Source organism: Sus scrofa, chromosome 7 (genome assembly GCF_000003025.6).
Source record: "Sus scrofa isolate TJ Tabasco breed Duroc chromosome 7, Sscrofa11.1, whole genome shotgun sequence".
NCBI lineage: Eukaryota > Metazoa > Chordata > Mammalia > Artiodactyla > Suidae > Sus > Sus scrofa.
In genome coordinates this window covers 69,815,991-69,836,908 of record NC_010449.5, presented here as the reverse complement: position 1 = coordinate 69,836,908, position 20,918 = coordinate 69,815,991, and the positions used below count along the sequence as shown (strand labels likewise).

The 20,918-nt window shown below is 36.0% G+C and overlaps 1 protein-coding gene across 2 annotated transcripts in view; it reads right to left on the bottom strand.

Annotated features, from left to right (window-relative positions):
* The window catches only part of PRKD1 (protein kinase D1), a 344,632-nt gene that overhangs the window by 35,466 nt on the left and 288,248 nt on the right, over nt 1-20,918 (bottom strand). For both annotated transcript variants that reach the window (XM_021099186.1, XM_021099185.1), the window contains 6 exons: nt 17,848-17,971; nt 16,228-16,305; nt 14,614-14,893; nt 13,564-13,616; nt 11,383-11,455; nt 8,872-8,978 (listed from right to left, as the gene is read on the bottom strand). In XM_021099186.1, the coding sequence (XP_020954845.1) occupies nt 8,872-8,978; nt 11,383-11,455; nt 13,564-13,616; nt 14,614-14,893; nt 16,228-16,305; nt 17,848-17,971 (715 nt within the window). The remainder of the gene's footprint in view (nt 1-8,871; nt 8,979-11,382; nt 11,456-13,563; nt 13,617-14,613; nt 14,894-16,227; nt 16,306-17,847; nt 17,972-20,918) is intronic.

Sequence of the window (20,918 nt, the reverse complement as noted above, 5' to 3'; positions counted from 1 at the left end):
AAAGAAGGACATTACATAATGATCAAAGGATCAATCCAAGAAGATGTTATAACAATTTTAAATATCTATGCACCCAACACAGCTTCACCACAATATATAAGGCAACTGCTAACAACCTTAAAAGGAGAAATCGACAATAACACAATCATAGTGGGGGACTTTAACACCCCACTTACAGCAATGGACAGATCAACCAGACAGAAAATCAAAAAGGAAACACAGGCCCTGAAAGACACATTAAAACAGATGGACTTAATAGATATTTATAGGATATTCCATCCAAAAGCAACAGAATACACAATCTTGTCAAGTGCACACAGAACATTCTCGAAGATTGATCACATCCTGGGCTACAAATCCAACCTCAGTAACTTTAAGAAAATTGAAATTATATCCAGCATCTTTTCTGACCACAATGCTATACGACTGGAAATCAACAACAAGAAAAAAATTGCAAAATACACAAACACATGGAGACTCAACAACATGCTACTAAACAACCAATGGATCACTGAAGAAATCAAAGAGGAAATTAAAAAATACCTACCAGCAAATGACAATGAAGATATGACACTCCAAAACCTATGGGATGCAGCAAAAGCCATTCTAAGAGGAAAGTTTATAGCAATACAAGCCCACCTCAGGAAACAAGAAAAAGCCCAAATAAACAAGCTAACTTTACATCTAAAGCAGCTGGAGAGAGAAGAACAGACAAGACCTAAAGTTAGTAGAAGGAAAGAAATCATAAAGATTAGAGCAGAAATCAATGAAATAGAAACAAAGAAAACCATAGAAAAGATCAATGAAATGAAAATCTGGTTCTTTGAAAAGATCAACAAAATTGATAAACCCCTAGCCAGACTTATCAAGCAAAAAAGAGAGTGGACTCAAATCAATAAAATTAGAAATGAAAAAGGAGAAGTAACAACGGACACAACAGAAATACAAAGGATCATAAGAGACTACTATATGCAACTATATGCCAATAAAATGGAAAACCTAGAAGAAATGGACAAATTCTTAGAAAAGTACAATTTTCCAAGACTAAACCAAGAAGAAATAGAAAAGATAAATGGACCTATCACAAGAACTGAAATTGAAACTGTGATTAAAAAACTTCCAACAAACAAAAGTTCAGGACCAGATGGCTTCACAGGTGAATTCTATCAAACATTTAGGGAAGAGCTAACACCTATCCTTCTGAAACTATCTCAAATAATTGCAGAAGAAGGGATACTCCCAAACTCATTCTATGAGGCCACCATCACCCTGGTACCAAAACTAGATAAAGACTCCACAAAAAAAGAAAACTATAGGCCAATATCACTGATGAACATTGATGCAAAAACCTCAACAAAATACTAGCAAACCGCATCCAACAATACATTAAAAGGATTGTACATCATGATCAAGTGGGATTTATCCCAGGGATGCAAGAGTTCTTCAATATCGGCAAATCCATCAGTGTGATACACCACATTAACAAACTGAAGAATAAAAACCATATGATCCTCTCAATAGACATGGAAAAAGCCTTTGACAAAATTCAACACCCATTTCTGATAAAAACCCTTCAGAAAGTGGGCATAATGGGAACCTACCTCAGCATGATAAAGGCCATATATGACAAAACCACAGCAAACATCATTCTCAATGGTGAAAAGCTGAAAGAACTATAGCTGAGATCAGGAACAAGACAAGGATGTCCGCTCTTGCCACTACTCTTCAACATAGTTCTGGAAGTCCTAGCCACAGCAATCAGAGAAGTAAAAGAAATAAAAGGAACCTAAATTGGAAAGGAGGAAGTAAAACTATTGCTATTTGCAGATGACATGATACTATACCTAGAGAATCCTAAAGACTCCACCAGAAAACTGTTAGAGCTTATCCACAAATTTGGCAAAGTTGCAGGATACAAAATCAATACACAGAAATCGACAGCGTTTCTATATACTAACAACGAAAAAGCAGAAAAGGAAATTAGGAAAGAAATCCCATTTACCATCGCATCCGAAAGAATAAAATGCCTAGGAGTAAACCTACCTAAAGAGACAAAAGACCTGTACTCTGAAAACTACAAGCCACTGATGAAAGAAATCAAAGATGACACAAAGAGATGGAAAGATATACCATGCTCATGGAATGGAAGAGTTAATACTATCAAAATGACTATACTACCTAAGGCAATCTACAGATTCAATGCAATCCCTATCAAATTACCACGGACATTTTTCACAGAACTCGAACAAAATATTTTAAAGTTTGTTTGGAAGCACAAAAGACCCAGAATATCCAAAGACATCCTGAAAAAGAAAAATGGAGCTGGAGGACTCAGGCTCCTGGACTTCAGACTATACTACAAAGCAACAGTCGTCAAAACCGCATGGTACTGGCACAAAGACAGAAATACAGATCAGTGGAACAGGATAGAAAGCCCAGAATTAAACCCATGCACTTTCAGCCAACTCATCTATGACAAAGGAGGCAAGAATATACAATGGAGAAAGGACAGCTTGTTCAATAAGTGGTGCTGGGAAAACTGGACGGCCACATGGAAAAGAATGAAATGAGAACACTCCCTAACACCATACACAAAAATAAACTCCAAATGGATTAAAGACCTAGATAGAAGACCAGACACTAGAAAACTCCTAGAGGAAAACACAGGCTAAACACTCTCTGACATAAACGACAGCAACATCTTCTCAGATCCACCTATCAGAGTATTGGCAATAAAAACAAAAATAAACAAATGGGACCTACTCAAACTTCAAAGTTTCTGCACAGCAAAGGAAACCCTAAACAACACAAAAAGACAACCAACAGAATGGGAGAAAATCTTTGCAAGTGAATCAACTGACAAGGGATTCATCTCCAAAATTTATAAACACCTTCTGCGGCTCCATACCAAAAAAACAAACAACCCCATCGAAAAATGGACAGAAGATATAAACAGACAATTCTGCAAGGAAGACATACAGATGGCCGAAAAATACATGAAAAGATGTTCAGCGTCACTCATGGTTTGAGAAATGCAAATCAAAACCACTCTGAGGTACTACCTTACACCAGCCAGGATGGCCATCATCAAAAAGTCTACAAACAAGAAGTGCTGGAGAAGGTGTGGAGAAAAAGGAACACCAGTACACTGTTGGTGGGATTGTAAATTGGTACAACCACTGTGGAAAGCAGTATGGAGATGCCTCAGAAAACTAAAAATAGAACTACCCTTTGATCCAGCAATCCCACTCCTAGGCATCTACCCAGAGAAAACCACGACTTGCAAAGACACATGTACTCCAATGTTCATTGCAGCACTATTTACAATAGCCAAGACATGGAAACAACCCAAATGTCCATCGACAGAGGAGTGGATCCAGAAGATGTGGTACATATACACAATGGAATATTACTCAGCCATTAAAAAGAACAAAATACCAGCATTTTTTGCAACATGGATGGACCTAGAAACTATCATGCTAAGTGAAGTCAGCCATACAATGAGACACCAACATCCAATGCTTTCACTGACATGTGGAATCTGAAAAAAGGACAGACGGAACTTCTTTGCAGAACAGATGCTGACTCACAGACATTGAAAAACTTACGGTCTCCGGAGGAGACAGTTTGGGGGGTGGGGGGATGTGCTTGGGCTGTGGGATGGAAATCCTTTGAAATCAGATTGTTATGATCATTATACAACTACAGATGTGATAAATTCATTTGAGTAATAACAAAATGAAAAAAAATACATAAGCAGGTACAAAGGTTTTTAGAATACTTTTTGATGACCCATAAGAAAAGAAATGTTTGAAGCCATTCTTTTAAAATGACCTAGTTTCCTACTTATTTTAATGGAGTATTTAGTTTACTAAGATAGCCCCTCAGCCTAACACCTCTTTTCCAAAATTTCTTTGGTTACAAAAACCTATGAATCTTTCAAGATTTCACCAACAGTATATTTCTCTTTGCAGTTCTCTTTTATTCCAACACCCTAACCTCAGTCACGATCCATGACTTCTTTCACCACCGTGCTTCCACAGTCATCCTGACTTTGCAGCTACTTGTACTTATCTTCTCATACAGATGACAAACATCCTAAATGATTAATATCAATGAAGGAAGTGCTTCACGGGGACTACTGAATGATTTAATATTTTCATTAATTGGAAGGAAAAGGGCTCCTGCCTTAGAAATTGGAAGAATGATAGCAAAATAAAATTAGGGAGAGAATAAGTTACACGGAAAGGCATTAGGAACAAATGCTTAGTTTTTGGCTGGTTGGTTTGGGTAAGAATGGCGCAGCAAAGTTGAGATATCCTAAAGTCAGAAATAGGAGACTCTGAAAGAAGAGAGCTCAAGACATAAATTAAGGAATGATTCTCTTAAAGTGAATGAACTCACTCTGGGAATGATTTTCAGAGTAGCATTGCCATTTAGATGAATGGAAGGAGAAGATCAAGAAGAAGGATGGAGGAGCTAGAAGGGAAGGTGAAATGGGATCTCTTAAGTGCAAGGATGGAAATGAGGGGAGAGACTTTTAAAAGAAGCAATGCTGTTGAAGGACTGAGATTAGTCGAGCAGGATAAAGACCACAACAACTCCAGATGCTAGCCACATCCGCGACCTACACAGCAGCTCATGGCAATGTCGGATTCCTAACCCACTGAGTCAGGGCAAGGATCAAACTCGCATCCTCATGGATACTAGGTGGGTTGGTAGCTGCTGAGCCACAATGGGAACTCCTTGTGTTTTCTTTAAGAAAGACGCAGAAACCAAGGAAGGGAATTTATGAGTAAGAATGGAAAGTAGCTTAGAACACAAATTTTAGGTATAATAATATAAAATGCACTGTAGCTAAAAGAGGTGGCCTAGACAAATCAAGACAAGTTTGTTGTTGCTGTTGTTTTGTTTTAAAGTTAAGAAAAATCTGAATGGGAAGAGGAGGGTCTCACAGCAGAGAAACAAGAATGACGGGGGAGTTTTAGGAGAAAAGTGCAAGGGGATATATTTAATTTATAAACGCCTAGGTATTTTTCCTACATTCTTTATTCCATACTTTAATAATTCCAAAATATTTTAATTCACTGTATCTTGAATAGAAGCTCTTGTATTGTTCCCTAGATAAATAAGTTGACATTTGAGATAAAGAGGAAAAATAGTAACAGTAAATAAATTACAATTATATTCATGAGTATTATCCTAAAGCTTTATATGCATTGTGGTATTATGTTAGGAAATAAAAATTAATTTAGACAGAATAAGCCTGTGTTGATAACTTAAATTATATTAAGTATACACATCAACATTAATTTAGATTTTGCTTCTAAGCTTTCTAAGATATAATTGCATCTCCTTATAAAAGCCAGTCTTCTGTGATTTTCCTAATAAACATAAACTGTATTTTTATTCTTATTTTGTTCACATGAATAGAAAAAAATAATAATTTCAAATTTACCTTTTCAAAAAATACCCAAATACAACCTCAGAAATAACAATATAAATAGGATCTCTCTGAACTAAATTTAACATCTGCATTAATTAAAATCCTTCTGAAACAATAATAATAATGAAGCATTTAGAGATAATGAAAATAGTTATTCAAAATGATGTAAACACGGCATAACTATGCCATAAGATTCACATTTTTCTTAATTTTTTAACTTTTCAAAAATATCTGAAGAGCTTAGTTTTCTAATGGCTGAATTAGACCTTGCAAAAGCCTTCACCTAGGTTATGTAAAGAAGATAAAATGAAAAAAGAATGGAGGGTTCTATTTTTCACACATTCTGTATCTCTACAACTTTGAGGTCTTCTATAAGCTAATACACTTTTTACAAACAATAACAGAAACAAATCAAAATTCGACCAGAGGACTAACAGAACAGCATGAGGAGAACTTTCTCCCATCAGTCACTTCAGCCCACTTGACCCCAGTCACTTCAGCCCACTTGACCCCGACTCTGGAGAATCTGGAGGAATGGGACAGGGCAGAACTTGTCAGACTCTAGGTTTATAACCATAAACCAGGAAACCAGCTTTCATAAGCTTGAAACCACAGGGCATAGGATACCAAACACTTCTGGGTATCACTTTTACATCCAGAGGGAGAGAATTCTGTTCCTCAAGGTCAACAAAAGAAAACCTTCCCACCACTCAACTGACTTCGATCATGGTACTTTTGCTGAACACATCAGTTAGTGAGTCAGAATACCACACCTCTACCCCCATTACCATGCTTCCTTTTTAGTTTCAAACAGAGGAGTTCTTTCTTTTGATAAGGGATATAAAACATGGCAATGAAGGCTTTAAAAGGACAAATCACACATAATCCTTTTAAATTAACTAACCAATTAACCATCAATAGCAAAATAGAGTCTACACTTCTGCTACCTTTTTGGACATATGTATGTCATCTTGTGACAGGATGATGTTTCTGTACACATTCAATGAAACAAATGTTTGCTAAACACCTACTGTGTGCCGGGAACAATTTCTGGTGTTCTGGGATATTAGAAAACAAAACAACTGTATCTACCCTCCTGAAATGTATATATTCTAATGGAGGGGCTAGGGTTGTGGATGGGGAGAAACCCAGAGCAAATATAGTAAGTGAAATTCTGTAATAAGCTAGAAGATGAAAAGTGCTGTGGAAGAAAGAGAACATAAATCAGAGTAATGGTACAGGGATAAGAATGAAGAGAGGGTTTGAGTGGACTATAGTCTTAAATAGGGTGTAAGAGTTGTGCTTATATAGTTGGTGATATTTGAGCAATGACTCAAAGAAGGTGGACTTGAACTTCACTATCGCTGAACACTAAATCATAATCTTTCCTGAGGGGAAAAAAGGGTTTGAAGCTTTTTTTTCATTTATTTTTAGTTTGGGGAAATGATGGGTTCACTATTTTTGATAAACAAGTTTGAAACAAATGGCAACTTTTGATATAGTATGAACTCCTAACTGCATATAATTAGGCCAAGGCTTAATAAGACTCATTGTACAGGTTCTGTAATTACAAATTCAACACATAAATAGGTTGCAAACATATGACTAAAAGTAAACCTGAGTAATACAACTTAGAGGCTCCTGCTGGGAAAGACTTGTGTGCCTTTGTCCATACTGTATCCATCGAGCCTAGAATAGTGCTTCGCTCATGATATGTACTCAATAAATATGTTTGATGAAGGAAGTGAAGAATGGTTGGGTATAGTGGGGAGAGTGATAAGTGAGGAGGATTTTTGAGATTTCAGGCCATAATGTGAGACTTGTTCAAATTCTTCATATGCTCAAGGAGCAGAATTTGACTTTCAACCTGACCAAACTCTTTAGAAAACCACATTGTAATGATTTTTCTTTTTGCTAAATGTATGCTTATTACATCTGAGTTTTTGACTGTAGCTACTCTTTAGGAAAGGAGATGGGAGTCAGTTTATGCTCAAGTGTATTTTATTTTTCTACCTTACTGTAGAGTCAGCAGCTGATAATGTGTTGAAAGACTCAAGAGAGCCAATTAAAGGGCTATACACATAAAATCAGACCTTCCTCTGCAGTTGCAATGCAATGTAGAAAGACATAACCATGTTAACCATGAAACTCCCCTATGTCTGGAAAGGAAGGATAAGAGTCTTATCCTTAGGCCAACTCTGGCAAGCTGCAAAGCAATTCAGGATACCATGTGAAGGGTGGAGACTGGGAAGACTGGTGCAGTGTAGAAGGATGTCATCTACTAAGTTTTCAGATGTCATCTGCCATTCAGTTTTGCCAAGAGTAAAAAATAAGAATCTTTCTTTGGGTAACTGATTAGCAAGTTCTAACCTATGCATCTATGAATTGTCATCTTAAGACCTGTGGTTATTTTCTTCCCCAAGAAAGCAGAGAATGCTGTGGTAGTTTTCTGTGTCACATCGGTCGTTCAAAAGCACAAAAATGTCATCTTTAGAAATTAGGAGTCCCAGAAAAGTCTAATTCATTTTTTTTAATGTACAGCAGCAATTATTTTTGATTGTCTATACTCACAAGCTCCTTTAGGGCAGAAATTTGTATCTTTTCCAACTTTTTTTTACTATATAAACTCAATAAATGGAAGTTACATGAAACAATAAATGAAGAAATGCAGCCTGGGCTTCTATTGCCAGTAATGCTCAAAGAAAACCATTCAATAAAACTATAAGTTAGAAATTAAGATCACCTTGAGAATTATGGAAGTTATATAATAATTGGCCTTCATCAATGCTCTAAACTGTCTAGACTGGATAGCTGGGTTGACCACATTTAACACATACCTGGTCCATTTTATTTTGGTCTGTAGAAAAGTTCCCATAAACATTTTGGTTTATAGAAATTACGTATACCGCATAGAACCTTTTATTAACAAGTTATGGCTTTAAGAAGGGACTGTCATTAATGAGAGAAGTTAAGGAACCTTCTCAATATTAAATGCAAGGCTTACAGTGAGACACGAAGATGATCTGATTCTCACACACACATTACTCCTTTACCTGATATGCTGACAGCTACATACTCAATTCATATAATTATCCCAGCATAAAGGAGGAATGTTTATGAAGGCAAGGTCATTGATAATGTAAAATAAAATGGTCTCAGCGTGTCCACTATGAGCAAATGCTGAAACACAACCCATTTAGTATTAATGACACACTAAAACCTAGAATTAAGTACATAAAAAAGAACACCTGCTGCCAGACTCAGGACAGTTACTACCCGTGCAGTACTTTGATGTTTGATCAGCCTTTTTGCTTACTTAAAAATGTTCCTAAATATCTCTTGCCACAGATATCTGGATAACTTTTCTTTGTTTTGCAGAAACTGAGGGATGTTTTACAAACCCCACATGAAAACCAAAAAAGTACCTGAAGAATTGCAACCTCATTACGAAGCTGGCTTTCTTGTTTTGTTGGAAATCTTAACTTGTCAATGATCTTAATAGCTACATCTCTTCCTGTTTTACGATGTTTTCCTTTAAAATAAAAAAGAGAAATATGAGCATAGTCTTATTAAATATCATCTCTATTAAAAAAATACCAGAATTTATAAGGATATTTTAGAATCATAAAAAATAATTCACTGAATAAATTAGCATTTCTGATGAGTACTAACTTGTATCCATGAAGATTTCATATCTTAGCTCCATTATTCTAAATCAAATATGCACCATAAAATCATTCACAATTTAGGACAAAAAGAATTGGGACACTGAAAGCTATTCATATGAACAGCCTGATATTTTCCTATAAAATATATGCTTTAGAAACAGTATATTAAGCTACTTAATATTTTATACCACTGGCTAAAGCACTCTCTTTAAGAAAGTATAATTTTATTAAAGTCCTGATAAACTAATGTATGTTATAATGGAAAGAATAAGTCTTGGCTTTCTTACTAGCTTTATGATATTGAGCAAATCACTTAACCTTTCTGAATTCCTTTTCACTGGTAGGACTGCTGTGAGAATTTGATGAAATAAGATATGTAAAAGTACACATAGCGCCCAGGTAACTATACTTAATTAAAAAATATTAGTCATCGTCATTGTTATCATCATCGTCATCCCCTTTCAGGCCCTTTACTTATATTACATGTCATTTAATTCTATGGCAAAGCTTCTAGGGAATCATAGGTGCCCTCAAACTCCTAATTTCTATACTATGAAGTTGTGTAGGTATAGAATATGGAAGCAATAACTGAATTTAAAAATGGACCTAATTTCTCACTTTTTTGGTCACATGCAAACTAACTTGAAATTCCGTTGTTTCTACATTTGATATAAATCTAGGGTTCCTTCCCCCTACATCCCTCTTTCATTATTCCTTCCAACTCCTTCCAGAATGTTTCCCTTCACTACTGACCAAGCTACTGTCTTGTTTTCACGTTCCCTACTTCCTTCACATCACTTTTTGACTTGCTGTGATCTCTATTCCAACTCCAAATATTCCAACATTTTACTACAACTACTCTCTTCAAGGCTGCAGCTTGTCTCGCTTCAATCTCTTCTGTAGCTGGTCTTATCACCTCATTCATTTGGGTCTAGTCTTAACTGCTCAGTTTTCCTTGTGGAGGTCTCCTCCCATGCCTGCTTCTTCACTGTTGGATGTTACCAATTATCTGGCACCTGCTGGTTCCCTCTAACCTCACTTCTTACCCATGATTCACCAGCACACTATCTGCAGCTATGTATATTTATCATATTGTATATACCATTTTTTTGGCTGCACCCACAGCATGTCAAAGTTCCCAGGCCAGGATCGAACTCACACCACAGCAGTGACCCAAGCCTCTGCAGTGACAATGTTGGATTCTTAATTCCCTGTACCACAAGGGAACTCCTTATATCTCATGATTTTTTGTCATAAAATCATTATACTAAGAATAATTCTCTGTTTAGGAATGGTCTCCCCTACTACATTGTTATTCTTTAACAAAAAGCACAATGGTTGATGATTCATTAATGGGTTTTATATTTAAAAAAAGAATCCCTTGTACATTTTATAAGAATCAATGTTATTTTGCAAAACAGACTAGAATTTCATTGGTTTTAAAGTAAAAAAACACAATATTATACTATGATAAAATAACATTGAGTGAAACACTGTGATTATTTCAGAGCACCCCCACCTCACAAAAAAAAAAAGATATTCCGTTATTGATTACATTAAGGAGCTGAAGTTATGATGTAATTTTATAGGGCAGGTAAAACATTAATATTAAATCTTTCTTAAAGACTTGACAAATGCAATTGAATGGCTAGAATCTAAAGCAGAAGTTATAACTAGATTCACCAAATAGCTTGACAATAAGAAAAAAGTAAAAATTTAGTATTTGATCCCAAAAATGTAAAAACGCAAACCTTAACAAAATGCAGAATGTTGTTAAAGATGTTAGAATTAAATAATTTTTTGTCTAGTTACCTGAATGGATTTCTATAGCATCCAGATCAAACAGGCTAAGTACGGTTTATGATTATAACTTCCTTGTTTCTATTTTGTTTAAATAAACCAATATTTAATAAGTATAAAGTTTGGCAATATTTAAGTAAAAGAAGTTTTTTAGGAGTAGACAAATTTCTTTTTCAAAACAGACATGTACTGATTTTTCATTTAGTGACTAGCTAAATGAAATTTCTAAAAATGCAAAACACATAGGAATGTATGTGTGTATGTGTGACTGGGTCACATTGCTGTATAGTAGAAAACTGACAGAACACTGTAAACCAGCTATAATGGGAAAAAATAAAAATGTAAAACACAGAGAGAAACACATATACAAACGTATAGGTCTTTTATATTTTTCTTGGAGATGATTAATTTTCTAAACACATGTAGCTAAAACTTTAAATTTATAAAATAGTTAGTGAACTAACCTACCTCCATAAACAATTCCGAACTGCCCAGAACCCAGTACTTCATCAGGAAAAATCTGATAAACTGTGCTGATGTCCTACAGGTGCAAGACCAGTGAAAAACAAACAAGAATTGGAACAAAACATTAGTCCTAACAAACTCTATAATTTTATTAAATATATCATTAGTATTGATAAATATTTTAAACATAAACAATTACATTTTAAATGCTAGGTGACATCTACAATATAATTATAATATTCAAAACCTACTCTTTAATGTAACATTGTAATATTTGAAAACTATTCTGTTCTTAAGTAGCAGAAATTTTCCAATGTTCAAATATGTTTTATTAGAGAGAAAAAAAGACTTAAAACTATGCAATGTCATTTATATACTTAATGTCAGTATTCAAAAAAGGGATTTGTTTATTGAGATGGTTAGTTATACATTTCATGTTAAATACGGATGGTTCCCAGTGAAATGCCTGTGTCCTAATTCTAACCATTTCATTCTTTATAGCTAGAATGGCGAGGCTGCTTCTTTATCTATCATCCACTCGAATCTAAACTGAATTAAAGGGGAAGGGGCTGAATTAGTGTGTGTGAGCCAGAGACACAACAAAAGGCTGATAATCCATGGTAAAATTCTCACCTGTGAGGTAACCTAACTCATCCCCTTTCACCACTTCTGGAGGTAACAAGTTTCCCAGCATTTACTCTTTTCTCTTTGAAGTAATACTTGCTAAGTAAAGCATTCTGTTTTAGATGACTGTGTTTAGAGTCTGATTTGATGACCACACTCAGGAAAGAGCAATGCATTACTTTTTCAACTTAAGTATTCCCATTCCACCCTATGGAATTTTCTGCCTGTCCTCCACTCTTGCGCTCCCTGAATTTTCAAGAATAAAAGTCCTTTTACAACAAATCCTACTCTCTGAATATTCAGTACATTCCTATTCTTTTCCTTTGTTTGTCCCCCTAGAAAACAACTACAAGTTTTTTTTCTATTCTGGGACCACAGCAGAGTGTCCAGGGTTCAGAGTTCAAGGTTGTCTGGAGATAAGAAAAATTAATTAATGCTATTCCAGAATTCTAAGTCCAAGCTACTACTCCATCTTTACTTGACAGCTCAATAGCTTTCCCAGAATTTTCAGCCAAACTGAGTGGAAGAACCCCACAGGCATCTAGAATTTCCCAAGAGGCTTTTAGGTAGATCTGTATTCCCCAGAGTCTTCTCTGGATGAGCAGGAGCATCAGGAACCTTCAGATCTTTAGAAATCTGTCTCGTGATTGGAATACATCTATTTTCATTATGAAGTTTTCCTTATTCCCCCTCATTCATATTTGGTTTTCAGTTTACTTTATGCTAATTTAGCAAAGGTTGCAAAGGTATGCTTGGGATGAATACAGTTTCATGGTGTTTATTCCTTAAAAAATAAACTCAGATCAGTATAAGTAAGGCTGAAAACATTTTCCTTTTGGTTATAGACACAGGAGGCAAAATAGAGGGAAAGATCTGAGTCACAGGATGAGGTAGGAAAGGCCTTATTACTTTAGAGCTATTTGCCACAGTGACAAGTATAACAAAAAAAGCAAACATGTCACAGAGTGTAAATTATTTCACAATATGTCTGATCTATAATTTTAAAAAGTAAGCTGAAAGGATGGAGTTATGTGGCACAGTTGACTAAGGTGCTAGAACGTGGACCCATAAAATTTTATTTTTGCAGCTTTCTGATGTCTCCTTGATATGTACAAGTGATTGAAAGAGCATCTGCAACACCTTGTCATATGACAGCACTCCTGGGTAGCAATCAAGGAAGAAGAATAATGTTTAACCTACTGGTGCAACTCAAATAATATATTTTATTTTATCTGGTATTATACAACATCAACCACCAAATTCCAGTACCAAGATATGCAAACATGTGAAAAATCAGGCATTGCATTATAATTGCTTATCTGAGATGGAAAACAGATATTTAACACTCCACACTACAGAACATATTATAGAAAATAAAAGAATTCGTACAATGTAATATTTCTAAAATCTTATAGAAGAAAAATATCCAAGTGGACCCTATTTTATTTTCTAGAAAGCACTCAAAAATTAAAATGTTAGATAAACAAAAACGTATTTTATGATGCTCTTATTTTCCAATAAAGAATCACAGAATCAAGTTTTCTATTAGTAGGTACATACCACATTTTCTTGTATCTGGCAGTTGGAGACTGAAATGCTCACAGAAACATCTCCTGGAAATACATGTTAAGAAATACACAAGAGAAGTGAGAGGGTAATAACAAAATAAGTAAACACATGCTTATTAATCAAGCGGCAGGACTGTTTTAAAATCATAGCAATTAGATTTTTCTAGGAAAATATCTATTAGGATATTTCTTTCCTTTTACAATTACAGATTTACTCTGTACTTGGCTCTAAAAAATAATATTTTGTCACTTTAGAGTTCAGAGCTATAAAGACTGGTTTGCCATTTCATAACTTGACACAAGCTGAGACAATATACTGTCTCTAGGACCTGATTTCCTCACCTGTAAAACAGGCAAATCATTATCGTCCACCTGTTGGGGTTGTGTGGGGCATTCAGATAGAGATCGCACATAAAGTGCTCAGCATCCAAATAGGCATATGCAGTCTATTAATGTGTATACTGGCTGGAGAGATCAATTAAAATGTTTTGACAGAACATCAGAAAACACACTGTGATATTAAACCAGAGGTTTTTCCAACAGGCTTCAGTATTATAGCCATTATGAGATGTTTAAGTGATATTTTTACACAGATATGCCTCTATAATGTCTTTTAAAAATTCATCCTCAATACTTGACCCTGACTGCATTTTGGTAAAACAATGAACAGAGACTTCTTCCTGGGATAAAATGATCAAGAGTTCCCAAGTACTCTGTACTAGCATTCTGCCCAGAGTAACATGTTAGATGGTTTTGAGGACACATGGTAACTCAGATATGCAAATGGCAAGACTGGCAACCCAGGTCAGGCTCAAGCTGACTAAATTACTTCTTTCAATAGACCTAGGTTTCTGCTATTGCCTAGTATATTCAATTTACACTAATTTATTCAAATGCTTAATATAAAAAGAAAAATAAAATAGGATAATTTAATCAAGGAAATATCCTAATTATTTGGAGACCCTATGTTCTCCAATAAACTAAATCATCCTCGAAGAGGCTCTCTTTATCTGTTCTAAAGATAGAGAACTAGCAGACGCACTATGCAGGTTGGTTCCTGAACCCACGGAGGAGCCCTTGGGAATAACGGGCATGAGGGCGTGCTGGATGGCCATCTCCCACATCCTGGCCACATCTGCACCAATGCCGCTGGTGAGGACGCTGCTATTTGGTGGAGGGCTGGAAGGATTGACCACATTTTCTCCCACGTAATACACGACATTTGCTGTAGTGATCTCAAAACAGTGAGGATTGGCCCCACTAGGAATTAAAGCTGATGGTTTTGCTGGTTCCAGAGACAAAATTTCTGATAAAGGAATTTCCTGTGGAAGAAAGAGTGTGTTCAAAAGCAGTTTATCAAAAGTATGTACACTTTCAAATAAAATTCATGCCAGGGACAGGTGAGAAAGGACATTGCAATCAGCCATCATTTATATAAAATGCCTTTATAAGACATAGAATATTATGAAGAAAAATTCAAAAATATCTTTGCCAGGGGGAACTTTATCAATCTCCTTTCTCCAGAAAAATTCCAGTGACTTTTTTTTTTTATTATGTTCGTGTGGCAAGAATAAGTAGAAATAAGAACAATAAATTTGAACCTATATACAAATCAAAGACTTAAAATATAAATGACAATTTTTTATAACTGTGAGGTAGAATCATAACCTTTTTGAAATGTAACTGAGTATGTACAGCTGTTTTAAAATTTCATCTATTCTTTAAGGCACTGAAAATGAATCAAGTAATCTGATTTGATAGATGTTAATATAACAATATAGCCACACAAATAGTTTTAGTGAGGAAAACCACAGCAAGTGAAGCAGTTGCTTTTAAGACAACTCTGATATTAAAAAAAATTATATATTGTCCTCCAGAAGGTATAAAGTGACTAAGAAATAATAACATTGAAAACAAATTTTTAATTTAAGAGTTAATGAGGTTTCTTTTTACTGTTAGATCGGTAAAGTGGCTGTGGAGAATGACCCCACCTATGCCTGAGCCTGCATTAATCTTGAGGGGAAAGTATATACTGTTTTCACCATGAATTTCTTTTGGAACCATGTTTTACTGGGTGATACATCATGTGACATCTGTATTATTTCATGTAGAGAGACAGAATGAAAATAGCTGCCATTTTTTTTTCTAGAGGAAAGTAAACTTTATGAATATTGGCAATACATGGAGAAATCACACAATATTTCTTAACCTCAGTGATGTGCTGCAAAGGCTATAGAGGCAAAAAACAAACAAAAACCAATCAACCAACCAATCAAAAAAAAGCTGGATAGAGTGGATATCAGGAATTTACTTTTTGATAATCTTCTATCACCTTAACTTTTCTAGTTAAATCATACATCTCTGCTAAAACAGTAAATTAAGCCTCTTCTCCCCTTCTCCCGGTCCTACCATCCCATAGGGCCAGAAGCATTCCCAGGGAAAAGCAATCTGAAATTCACAGATGACTATCATGGAGTCCCAACCTGATTTCCTTCAAATCTGTAAACCATAGAGAAGAAAAAAATATATCTTGGAGCAAGCAATAAAGCAGTCATATCTGTTGGACTTTTATTTAATTTCAATTTCTGATACTCTACATTCCCATGAAAAGCAAGAGGAGGCATGAAACTTCAGTCAAGGAGAGGACCACCCTTACCTTGTAGTACCTGCTTCCTGTGTCATTTTGAAAGAGGGTAATACATTTGCTATCCAATCTCCAATAGTGCCGTTTCCGCTGAAACAGAAGTTTGATTCAGTATCATCTAAAAACTTAAAAACAAAATACCTAAGATTGATAAAAATCAAAACATTTTCCCACTGGGGACATAAGATTTGATGGTGGAAAGTGCATGGGCTTTGGACCAGGAAGACTCAATTTCAAGACTCTAGAAGGAGACTTCAGCAAGTGAGTGGTGAGTTTCTGTGCCTACATCAAAGAGCTGTACATAATAAAGGAGGTATCTTAGCGCCCAGAGCAGTGCCTGGCATTTAATGCACAGATGCTAAGTAAAAAACACCATTTCTAAATCTATTTGATGGCTTATAGAGCTAAGGGTAGATTTGTAGCTGTAATTTAAAAAGAAGGCTTAATAGAAGACATAATATTTACATATTTTTATTATTTTGGAGCATAAGGTATGCCATGCTGATCCAGCCAGGTAGTCTGCCTTCCATTAAAGATGGAAAAATTCTGAATGTTACAGAAAAGCTAAAGAATGGTGTGATGGATGGCAAGGTTGACTCCATAGCATTAACTTAACAAGATCAGGGTTTATGCATCAATAACTCCACTTAAACTCACTAGAGATCTAAATTTCAATGATTTGGTGATCAGGTCCTTGGGTGTCTGTATGTGTGTACACGTTTCTTCCTTTTAGATCAAAAAGCCCTAACACTATACTTGATCTCCTACACAACCTGTCTTAGACTAATCAAATACACTAAATATGCTTCAAATATTTTATAACATGTCTGGGAAGTACTGGATGGTATTGAGTCCTACAGTAAGTCATGTAAATCTCTCTTCAGAAGAGAAGGATGAGATTATAAATTGAGCAATTAGATTATAGGTGTCTACTTATCTACAGAAATTCTGGGAATGCTATAGCTAGGAGGTGATGGGCAATAACTACCACTAACTGAGAAAGAAGCTTAACATCAAATGTCAATTAGTTCAACTGAAACATAGACTGAAATTTTTCTCTCTTACATACATGCACAACCTCACTCATCTACTATTAGGAAAATATGAAGCAGTGAACAACTCTGATTATATCAAAAAATTAAAATGTGCTGTCTTTTATCTAATAAAATACATGATCACCATATTTATGAAAAGATCAGTTTTTAAGTGAACATTTACGGCTTTAAGAAGTATATAAGAGTTATCACTGTTTTTTTTCTCCTCTAAAATGCAGGGCATTAAAAAGAAAATTCTGAATCGAAGAGGAGTATTCCAAAAGCACAGTTCGTCATTTTCACGGCAGCTACAAAATGACAGGTAGACATTCAAGTTGTTTGGAAATCATCTCAAGTAACGGAGGTAAATGACTTTGTTTCCCTGAGATTGCTGCCTACACTTTCTTTTCTCACTCAGTTGTTTGTTCAACTACAATCGGATGCTCAGAGATTGTGAATATGCTCCCCTGATCTTGTGCCCTGCTGTGCTGAGGTTTGCTCCAGGTAACCCAGACATCCCGTGGTCCTGACAGGACATCAGCAACTCCTTCAATTAATGCTTGCAGGACAAGAGAAAACTGCTTGCTGTGGGTCTTACCAGTGTGTCCTTGCTGGTGTAGTGGACCATCCATCCTTCTTTCATCACTGTGCTGCTTTTCCTCTTTGTGTGTTTTACAGACTGCACTACTCTCATGAGTGGGATATTGTTGCTTGTTGACGGACTTGAAAAGTCAAAATATTTTAAGAAAGAAATGTTTTTAGATACAGATTTTCTTTGCCTACATAAAACCTTATTTCAGCTATTTCAGAAAAAAAATTCATATCCCATTTTTTCATGAGAAGTATTGTCAGAGTACCATGGTTCAAAATCTGGAGATAGCTCTGAAGAGTGACAGGTACTTAATATGTACACCTTAACAAACCCCAAGCAGGATAAGCACCTCAGTTTTCAGGTTGAACTACACAATGCTCAAATTTGGGATAAATATTGGGTAGATTACTACCTTGTGTACTGAGGCTGCAGTACTCAGAATCCCATCTGAAAGCTTATTTGCTGGCTTACTTCAGATTCCAGGCACGATATTAATCATTTAGTGATAACATCAGTTAATATGAATTTTAGTCTCTGGATAATTTCACAAAAATTAGAAGCTGCTGTTGAAACTGTCTTTTGAATAATTATGGAATTATGCCCATCCTTCATCTCCTTCTTTCTCTTTCCTTTCTATCTTTGTCTCTTCCTCTCTTCTTCCCTGCCCCCGACTACATGCTCCCACCTTTTCCTCCCACCACTTTTTATTCTAAAGATATACACACTTTCAAAAGACAGTTGACTAATATTTTCTAGTATATAAAAATATTGCTCATGCCATTAAATGGGAAAAAATCCAATTATTTTATTGCTCCACCCTCGTGAACAATTTCAGTTTGTTAATGAATATGCCATTTGTAAAATGGACACAAAAGTTTGAATACATTTTACAATATAAATCAGAAGCGTGAAAACTACTTTTGTAAAAAAATGGGTAATAAATATTTTAGGCTTTGCAGAATACTTAACTCTGCCATTATAGTGCAGAGGCAGCTGTATCCATAGCCATGAACAGGCATGGCTATGTTCCAATACAACGTTATGACAAAATAGGCAGCAGCTTGATTTGGCCATAGTGTGCTGACCACTGATATTAAAAAATGGGGATCATCTAGGAATAAAAAGTACAGATAATGAGGTCACAAATATAAATTTCCACATACTTCTGAAATAAAAGCAAGAACAATAAGGTCCAGATATATGGGATTTGTAATAGGGGCCAGCTATGAAATAGATGGTGTCTGCTGAGGCAGTTCTCTGATCTTTGTATTTGCATATATTGAGCTTTGAATAAATACTAACAAGATAAATTTGTGGTCTGCAAATACATGTAACTCACATGCAAAAGAAAATGGGTCAAAGAATGAGGCAATTCCAGGAAAGGATGCAAACCACACTTCTCCAAAGGAATCTCAACCACCTAACTCCAAAGTTAGGAGTCTCCTCCAGGGAAACAGTTATTCTATAACAAATTACAGCTATACCTCGGAGATATTGCAGGTTTGGTTCCAGACCACCAAAATTAAGGAAATACAGCAATAAAGTGAGTGTCATGAATTTTTTGTTTCCCAGTGCATATGAAAGCTGTCATGGAGTTCCCATCGTGGCGCAGTGGTTAATGAATGCGTCTGGGAATCATGAGATTGTGGGTTTGATCCCTAGCCTTGCTCAGTGGGTTGGGGATCTGGTGTTGCCATGAGCTGTGGTGTAGGTCCCAGATGTGGCTCGGATCCCGCATTGCTGTGGCTCTGGCATAGGCTGGTGGCTACAGCTCCGATTGGACCCCTAGCCTGGGAATCTCCATATGTCGCAAGAGCGGCCCAAGAAACGGCAAAAAGACAAAAAAAAAAAAAAAAAAAGCTATCTTTACAATATACCGTAGTCTATTAAGTGTGCAATAGCATTATGCTTAAAAAACAATGTATATACCTTAATTTAAAAATAGTTTATTGCTAAAACATTCTAACCATAATCTGAACCTTCAGCGAGATGTAATATCTTTGATAGTGGAGAGCCTTATGCCTCATTGTTGATGGCTGTTGATGGATCAGGACAGTGGGTTCCAAAGGCTGAGGAGGCTGTGGCAATTTCTTAAAATAGGACAACAATAAAGTGTGCCCCACTGATTGACTCTTCCTTTCATAAATGATTTCTCTGTCGCAGGCAATGCTGTTGGATAGCATTTTACCCGCAGAACTTCTTTCAAAACTGGAATCAGTCCTTTCAGACTCTGCCACTGCTTCATCAACTAAATTTATAAAATATTCTAAATCCTCTGTTGTCATTTCAACAATCTTCACAGCATCTTCTTCACCAAGAGTAGTTTCCATCTCCAGAAACCACTTTCTCTGCTCAACCTTTAAGGTTTTATCATGATATTGCAGCGATTCAGTCACATCTTCAGACTTCACTTCTACTTCTCATTCCCACCACATCTACAGTTAGTTCCTCTACTGAGGTCATGAATGCCTTTAAGTCATCCATAAGGTTTGGAAACAACTTCTTCCAAACTCCTGTTAATGATGATACTCTGCTCTCTTTCCATTAATCACGAATGTTCTTAATAGTATCTAGAATGATAAATCTATTTCAGAAGTTTTCAATTGACTTTAAGTAGATCCATTAGAAGAACTATCTATGGCAGTGATAACCTTATGAAATGTATCTAATTTATCTCTTAAGTTATAAGACTTGAAAGTTGAAATTCCTCCTTGATCCATGGGTTGCAGAATGGATACTGTTAGCAGGTATGAAAACAACATGAGTCTCATCGTGCATCTCCATCAGAGCTATTGGATGACCAGGTGCATTTTGAAGGAAATCTTTTTTCTTTTCTTTTTCTTTTTTTCTTTTTTTTTTTTTTGTCTTTTTGCCATTTCTTGGGCCGCTCTCGCGGCACATGGAGGTTCCCAGGCTAGTGGTAGCATCGGAGCTGTAGCCACCAGCCTACGCCAGAGCCACAGCAACGTGGGATCCGAGCCGCGTCTGCAGCCTACACCACAGCTCATGGCAACGCCGGATCGTCAACCCACTGAGCAAGGGCAGGGATCGAATCCGCAACCTCATGGTTCCTAGTC